At 40.9% G+C, this 9,058-nt stretch overlaps 1 protein-coding gene across 6 annotated transcripts in view; it reads left to right on the forward strand.

Annotated features, from left to right (window-relative positions):
* The window catches only part of pard3bb (par-3 family cell polarity regulator beta b), a 119,087-nt gene extending 110,335 nt beyond the window's left edge, over positions 1-8,752 (forward strand). For 2 of the 6 annotated variants that reach the window (XM_025063568.1, XM_008329107.3), the window contains exons 25-28: positions 3,755-3,970; positions 4,157-4,299; positions 4,430-8,601; positions 8,703-8,752. In XM_025063568.1, the coding sequence (XP_024919336.1) occupies positions 3,755-3,970; positions 4,157-4,271 (331 nt within the window). In that variant the 3' untranslated portion in view covers positions 4,272-4,299; positions 4,430-8,601; positions 8,703-8,752. The other 4 variants (XM_025063570.1, XM_025063569.1, XM_008329106.3 and 1 more) reach the window with 4 other exon arrangements.
* The last annotated feature ends 306 nt before the right edge of the window (positions 8,753-9,058 follow it).

Raw genomic sequence — 9,058 nt, forward strand, 5'->3', positions numbered from 1 at the left:
CTCTCCTCATTCCCATGTTTCTTTCTTTTGGCAAGAAAATGTTTAAAGATTCAAAGCAGTGAAAAGCCTCCTGCACCATTTAACTAGCATCCCCACTCGCCTCCTGACAAATGTTGCCAGGGAAACTGCAGCTAAGGGAGCGTGGGCAGTGCCACGGCCTGAATCCCCAACGCACACATACATGTTCTTGCACACATTATTATTTCACACTTGCGATAACCTACCATGACAAGTTCCAGGGTATATGAAGAACACACCCGGGTATATCTGGGTCAAATATATCCACTGTACAATTACCTAGTTGTAGTATTTTTAAAAGTAGGAGTAACATTTATTCATTTGTATTTGTATGACCGTTCAGGCCAGGGTTACTTTGGGAGTTAGAGCCAATGCTGATAGGTCCATATGCAGGGTACAGAGTGGACAGTTGGACAGTTGGACAGTTATCACAGTGCAACAGGTTTAGCTAGTGAAGGGTATCTAGGTAAACTACTCTTAACCAGAAGGGGGAAACCAGAATACCTGGATGAAACTGACTAGAGGCAAGTCGAGTAATAGAATATACAGTAGATGTTAAGGTACTATAAAAGTATGATTACTATAATAGCTGTGTTCAGGACAGTACTTGGCTGACAAAAACTGACCCTATAGTGACCTATGAGGCCACAGGGTAGAATATTATATCATTATATATCATATATATAATGATATTATATATATATATGTATATATATGTGTGTATATGCTCCCCACAAGTATATATCACATACACACATATATACATATATGTGTATATATATATGTATGGATAAATATATATACATATACTGTATATACACATCTCGTTTGCCCCGACCTTTGCCCCGGCTGACTCCCAGTTCTCCTCCTCCTCCTCCAGAGTTCTTGGACTTTGACTCGGAGTCTGACTGTGTGTTAGCAGAGGTTTTCAGTTTGTGTCTGTTTCATAAATCATTTTGGAGTTTTGGTGAAGTTCCCCCATCCTGGGGTCGGACTCGGTGTCTACGTCAGATACTAAATACTTGTCTGCGTCTGCACAGTGGCTTCCCGTTCTCATTGCCCTGTAATCCCCAGCTGCCGTGCACAGCTCGCTGGATTCCTGGAAGGAAAATTCCAAACTCGCCAATGGATTTACAGCAGATTCCCACTGGAATTCTGCTTCAGTCTGACATGGAGACGAGCCGAGGGCCGCAGCCAATCAGTGTTCTCACTGATGACTGATGACTGTGACAAGTGTTTTCTTTGTCCGGTAATATTTGTTTGGAATATTTCACAGCAGTGATCCACACTAACTCTGCACAGGCCGTGGAATCTGATATTTCCAAAATATCAGTGGACAGATTGACTATCCATCCATCCATCATCCATCCATCCATCCATCCATCCATCCATCATCCTTCCATCCATCCATCCATCATCCATCCACCTAACGTAATGCAAAAACCTAACCATACACCACCGCTACTTCCTGCTTGTCGTTGATTTATTTATTTTGTTCTTCATATAGAACTTGCTCCAATAACGATTCCTCTGAAAAGTTCCGTCCTGTTTGTTCACACTGTTTGTATTAAATACTTTTGTGCAGCACTTTCTTCTCTTGATTCCCAGTTAGAAAACCATTAGTTTGTAGAAAGCTAATCTAAATGCTAAGCAGTCCAACATCACAGGTTTATCAGAGTGGGAATCACTTCAACTGTAACAACGCTGTGCACAGAGAACCATCCAAGGCTCCTAGATCAGTACCAGGGTCCAGTACCAGGGTCCAGTACCAGGGTCCAGTCTGTTTCTTCACTTCTTCCATTTATGTTACATTAAATTATGACACTTTTTTCCCTTCATGCCACATTCTGTCCGTTGCCTTTTAAATTCTCAGCGTGTCTTCTCCAATTTTCTCTCTCGCCACATTTATTCTCCCCCATTCTCTCAGCAACTATATCATAGCAAACCCCCCCCACCCCTCTCCCCCGGTCGACTTTGTGTCCTTTTTATTTCAGGCTTGTTGCAGATAAATGTTTGTGCAGTTTTGTTCTAGGAAAAAAAGACTATATATATATATATGTGTATATATGTGTGTATATATATATATGGATATATATATATATATAGTTATATATATATATATATATATATATAACTATATATATATATATATATATATATATAGTTATATATATATATATATATATATAGTTATATATATATATATATATATATAACTATATATATATATATATATATATAGTTATATATATCTATATAATTTGATATTTCCATATATATATATTTATATTTATATATGCAGTATAAATGTCATAAATCACATTAAACTTGAAACAAAACCTCTGATACAAACCTCAGAAGAAAACTCAGCAAACAAATGTGAAGGTACAAAATACTTACCCACAGTGTGTTTAAATGACAACGTGTCTCAGTTTTCTGTTGGTGCCGTGGTAAATGAATGTCAGTTCTACAGTACCTTGAACACAGTTGCCCCGTGACAGTGAGGGGTAATTCACACTCTGCTCTCAGGCTCTTCTTGCCTCCCTGACACCCCCCCTCCCCCTTCTTCCCTCCCCCCTCTCCTCTCTCCCCTGTGGCTCTCATCTCCCATTTAGATTTAGATTTGTGTCCTGGCTGCAGCTGAGTGACAGACTGGTGCAGGGACAGGTATACGTTGACTCAGGGCTGGAAATACAAGTCTGGGCGACTGTCAGACAGGACGACGTGTAGCCATTAAATACCCCAAAATGGGAGGGAGGAGGGAGGGAGGCAGACGGACACATGGACAGCTGGCAGACTGACGTCTCGGGAAGTCGTTTTACCAGAAGACACGGAGCCAAACGTCTGTGACTGTCAAGAAGACAGACATTTGAGACATGTCGCTGAGTGGCTCAGGCCGCGCAGCAGAATCAGAGCAGAGACGACAGACGAGTTGACAGACCAAGTGACACAGAAGCAGAAATAAAAATGTGCTCACAAACACCCACTGTCACTGCAGGGGACGAAGACATCCCAAACATGAGGGGCATGTAGTTAGTCTGGCACTTTCTGCTGCTGACCACCCAGAGTTCCCGGCGTCAGCGTTTAGACCACCAGCATCTGTGTACAGGGCAGTATTTTTGTACAGATTTGAGTTTGTGTCAGTCGTTCCGTCTCTGGTTGTCGTCATGTTCAGATCTGAGACGGGTTGGTTGCCGGTTAGAATCCACCTCCATGACTCAGCACATCACGAATAAGTGTTTTTTTTTTATATCTCACAGAGTCAGAGATAGTGGTGTGTTCTACGCCAATATTTGGTTACGATACCAAGTAGATACTGGACTCTCTCTCTCCACACTGATACTTATTAATACTCACTCATCTACGTCGTGTTCTGATTCTGTCCGTCTTTGTTTCTCTCTCTGTCTCCGTTTTAACCACGTGCACGCGTACGTGCGAGGCTGCCTGTCTCTCTCTCTCTCTCTCTCTCTCTGGTCCAAAACAAATGGCTCTCGGCAGATTTTCATGAATATTTCAGCCGTTCAGTTGGCAGTTTTAAACGCACGATTAAAATGTATTTGTTTTTTTCCTGTCAGTTATTGAACACGATGTTGGACGACTCGTGGTGTCGTGGGTGATTTCAGACAGAATGAGAGGTTGTGAATGTAGACGTTCATTACCGACACGCAGGCAAAACAACATTTATTTTTATTTTTTAAAGCAGCATCATTTTTTTACCAAACTGTTCTACTTTCAGACGCGGTCCTTTAGACCCCGGAGACTACCCCCTACAGACCTGGTCCGGTCATTATCCTGGATCTCCTCCTGCCCCACAGGGATACCAGCAGCCCATGTCTTACCCTAACCTCAACTCCCAGTCTGGTCCACCTTACTCTGGCTACCCACCTGGTCAACAGTACGCACGTCCAAGTGACCCACGGGGCGTGGACCCAGGCTACTATCCCCACCCCAGGTAACTGAACTCTACTGTATATGTCGACGACACAGTGATGTTCTTCATCATTCATTCAGTTCTACAGTTCTCCCACAGTTTTTGCCTTACAACAAGAGTGTCACTGGTTCAATACCTGCAGTAACCCCCCCTGCTCCCCACACACAGCCACTCTGACTCTAAACTCGCCTTTTATTCTTCTGTTAGCTCACAACAGAGAGGACCTTTACGACAGGATGTGCCCCCATCTCCGACCCCTCCCCTCAGGGCGCTGCGGTACGATACTATGATGCGTGGAACTGGGGCCGGAGGCTACAGGTAGTGGAGTTCTCTGACGGAACGTCCCTGAGGTAAAGTCTGAATTTAAAACCAAATGTTCTGTGATTTGAAAATAAAAAATGACAGTTTGACAGAGTGTGTTTGCACCACTCACATGTAATCTCGTGTGATTGCTACATGCACCTGATGGAACCAGTACAGATGAATGAAGCTTCAGTGTGGAGATAATTGAAGATGACAGCAGCACCAAACCAAGACCAGACTGAAGGATGCCGCGACTGCAGCTGTTGGCGACTGTTAGCTTCCCTCCTTTTTCTACTGCAACCCTTATATGTACAGGAAAACACGCTAGAGCAGGTTCATAACAGGTTCATAACAAGTTAATAACAGGTTAATAACAGGTTAATAACAGGTTAATAACAGCACAGAAACTCAGATGATCAGTATTTTATAGAAATAAAGTCGCAGCAGGAAAATCACTGTCCTTAACAACAATCATCAGTCTACAGTCCTGAACAATCGTTTTGACTGTTGTCAGTCAGACTGTCAGTCGTAGACTTACTGACAGTCAGTCTCTGTCCCAAGTCGGGCCGCTTACCAGAGGTTGAAATCTGAACAAACACGAGGTGAGTGTTGATGTTGGGATTTTATGATCCAGGTCCAATGATTTCCTTCAGTGTGTTTAAATGACAGCCTGTTATTCTGCCTGTGTTCAAAACTTTAATCTGATTAATTTCACATACTAATTCACAGGGTCATCTTGACATTTGACCCTAAATAACGTTTATATTTTAGTAAACAACAGAGAAGGAAGCAACAAATCAAGGAGTTTGCGTTGATAAAGCACATGCTCCTTTATTAGAAAATATACCACCTCACCTTTCTATCCAGATTTATACTGCCTCCTGTGTACAAACAGTGTGCGGCACATTTTTGTTTTTTTCGCACTTTCGTAGAATCTGTATTTACGCTGCGGCTTTATTTCCATGAAATGAAGTACTTTTAAAGGTCACAAATACTTTGTTGAATTCATGAAGTATCACGACTTGTCCACCGTCCTCACTGGTGTAAGAATTCTGTCCATTTAAATGAAGCCACTGAAGATAACAAAATACATTTTGATTTCCCCTGGTAGATGGCGCTGTGACACTGGCAGTAGGTCAGCGGTCTCCTGCTCCATCTCTCCCGTCAGTCAACCGTCACAAACAGATGTCGACACCAGTTGTTGTCGAGTTTAAAGTCTTAGTTCTGTTTTTCAAACCACTGCAGTATTTCTTTGAGATACATTTTACTACATGTATTACAGTACCAGTACCACAGACTGTGGGTGAAATACCACTGAATAATGTATTTGGAAAATAATGAGATTGAAACCAGTGACAAAGATCGTGAAATCGATGTTGAAGTGAATCCCTTTAGAGGGCGCTATAGTTTTACAGTTGGAGAAAATAAGAGTATCAAGGAAGAGTCGGGGGTTTGAGGGATCGAGATAAAGAGGGAAACAAAACAGATGACAGACGAAAGGAAGTGAAAGAAATGGTACAAACTGACGCACTTCAGGAGTCGACGAGTTTTTTAAAATGCTTTTATTGAATAAATGTAGTTATTTTGGAAATAATAAATAAACTTTGTATGACTTTTTAAGGTATTACTGAGGTAGTAAGGCACATTCCTTTGTGTAAAACTCATTAGTCAGGTATAAAAAAAATCCAGACGGCTGAATGTGAGGCTCGTACTCCCTGTGGCTCCGTGCCAACGCTGCAGCCGACATTAGCTTAGCAATTAAACCCACACTGTGGTGAATGTGTGTCGTTTTAACAAACGATGCATGAGCGCTAGCTGGAGTGTAAATGTCTTATTAATGTTGCATGTACAACACCGTAATAAACTAACGTGAGCCTTTGTTTTAGCCAAAGCTACATGTCTGGTCTGTGCTGGGACTTTACAACTCGTAAAGTCGTAAAAAAAAAAAAAATCACATTATTTAAAAATGAATCCGGCTTATGTTGAGCTTTTACACCAAAAAATGGAAGGAAATCCAGCCGGTGGCCATTACCTGGGTAATAAAGATGTTCTTTCCACGTACCATTAATAAAAAATGGATGTGCTGAAGTCAACCTCGGTACAAAAGACTCAGTATCAACAAAACTTTTATGAATTTAATAACTGATCGACCGGATGTTTAACAGTCCGATTAGTTTGACCTTGAATGCCTCGTCACATCAGTTGGCGTCTGAAGCTTCTTCACGTCTTTGACCACAAAAAATATTATATGTTGTTGACAAAAACAAATAAGAAAAAACATCAGATTTTCAAAAATAATAAAATAGCGCTACAGTTTACAGCACCTTCTTTTTACATACAGTCACTGAATGCTGGATTATTGATCAACTGTGAACATTCCAAGAAGGCAGTGGAACCCAAACCTTCTCAGCAGCGCCACCTTTTTGTAGATAGTACAACAACCACTTTGACACATTCACAACTGGATTAAATCATGCATAAAAGTAACAAAACTCTACAGTTTTAACTAAACAAGTGTGTTTTTACCACCATGACAGAGTAAAGAAAATATTCAAATCAAATTAATTAATTGATTTTTCTCAAAACCACTGCATTACAGGGTTACTGTAACATTTCACTTATTCCAACATTTTCTTTCAATTTTTTCAAGTTTTTTTTTCTTTTTGTTTCTGTTTTGGTCTAATTACAGGAAGTGATTTGTCGATGACTTTTTGATTTTTTTTGGCAGTACAGAATGACTTGCACAAGATGAAGGTACAAACCAGAGTTCTGGTTCACTTGGTTGTTTATTTAGAGACCAGAGATGAAGGAGCCAACTATTACTCTCACTCCTTTTTTTTCCTTTTTTTTTTTATTACTTCACCTGTATCCAAAAGTTTTTTAAATTCATTTTATACAGTTGTTACATTGTTTTCCTACATTTTATATTTATGTTATAACTTTCTCTTTTTTGCATTAAAACATCCATTTTAAACACAGTTTGGTGGAGATGCCTCTGTTTTCTTTGGTGTTGAAGTGTAAAGTGTAACCTCTTTGATTTCTTTCTTCTTCTTCTCTCCTCTTAGGCTACAGTGCTGGGCCAGCACATCTGCAGAGGTTAATTAAATACGAGTCAGGAGAAATGATTTCCCCGTGTCCCCCCTACCCTGCAAGGTGAATCATTAACACTGCCAACCCAATTTAGCCCGTCGTTTAAGCAGCTGATAAATGGGATCTTTTGTGATAAGAGATAAATGTTGGCCCGAAAATTAATGCAGGACTAATTATCAATTAGACAAAAGAAGATGAGCAGCACCGATTGCACTGCAAAGTTTGTGAGTTTTTCTGGCTCCTTGCCGCAGCTGGCTCCGTTTTAGTCCCACTTTTAATAAGTTTTCCGTCACAGTCGGTGGTTTTAGGTTTTAGTTGCTGCTGCTGTTACTGAGTGGACTGAAATCTCTGGAGATACCGATACCAACGTCGGTATCAAATACTAATACATTGGTACAAGGCAGGGTAAGTACGATGATTTCTATTAGTGTATTTTTTGTACACACAATCTCTGTATTTCTACGGAGTTCCTAAAGAAAAAATACAATGTTTCGCTAAACGTTTGTTTGTTTATTTTCCCCCATGTCCCTTTAGGGCCTCCGTAAGTTTTTTTTTTATGTTATGAATCTTATAAGTACTTTTATTTACTTCATTCAAATAGTATTTTAAATGTGCCGATCCGTTTTAGCGATCCTTTAAGAAACGACGTACATCGACGTGGATCTAATCAACTTCGGTACGACCTCAACTTTGTTGTGTGCAGATTGTTCGATTATCACTTAGTGAATCGCCGCTAACGATGTACGTAAATATGCTGCGTCGTTCTGCTCCACCATCGCCGGTGTCGTCATTTCCGGCTACAACCTTATTGGCTGATAAGTAGACCTAGCTATTAGCGACTAATCATACACTGTGAGGAAAATTATCCTAAATTTCTGACAACGCTACAGTTTTATCTCGGGTTTTCTTTGGTTTCGAGACGCTGATAACGGCCGTCCTTCAACCCGTCTCTTAGTGCGACGTTAGACCAACGTTTTAGAGCCACGGCTGAAAATGTCGCCACGGCGGACATTTTTAACTTGGAACAGCCCAAAGTCGCACAGGGTTTCCCCGCCATTCTCGGCCGATTATGTAAGCAAATTAACAATGTCATCAGTTTCTATTTCAACATCAGGAACGAAAATAACGGAATAGAAACTACTGAGAGATTCGTTCTGTGAGGACGCGACCTGTATTTGAACCTCAGCTCTGAACACAGAAGTTTCTACGTCACAGCGGACAGATGACGAGGTTTACACCTGGTCAGGATATTAGCTAAGGTACAGAGTCGACATGTTAGTCTGTCTGTTTCCAGACAAACACTCTAAATATTTATTCAGAGTGTAAAATTAACCTGACCTTAATGTTTTTCCACTTGAAGAACATACAGTTATCTCAGGGAATCGCACTGCTGACGTTCATGGATGTAAGGTAAGAGCACTAACCATCCATCCACCATCTTTGCAATTTTAAGTTTTTATTTTATTTTGTATCTGCCTCTCCACTGTTAAAGCGACATTGATCCCAAAATTGGGAAATTAAATCATTATATTCTAACCTTCCTGGATGGTTGAATCAGTGGCTTCGTCCTTCACGGCTCTGGTGTCGGTCTGTACAGATTTACGGCGGTCGGACTTGTTGATTCACCCATGGAGGAGTCACTGACTGCCAGGCTGTGTAATTGCTTCAGCCTCTCTCCCATGACAGCTCTGGCGCGCTGTAATTATTAGCAGTTAT

Source organism: Cynoglossus semilaevis, chromosome 16 (genome assembly GCF_000523025.1).
Source record: "Cynoglossus semilaevis isolate Cse_v1.0 chromosome 16, Cse_v1.0, whole genome shotgun sequence".
NCBI lineage: Eukaryota > Metazoa > Chordata > Actinopteri > Pleuronectiformes > Cynoglossidae > Cynoglossus > Cynoglossus semilaevis.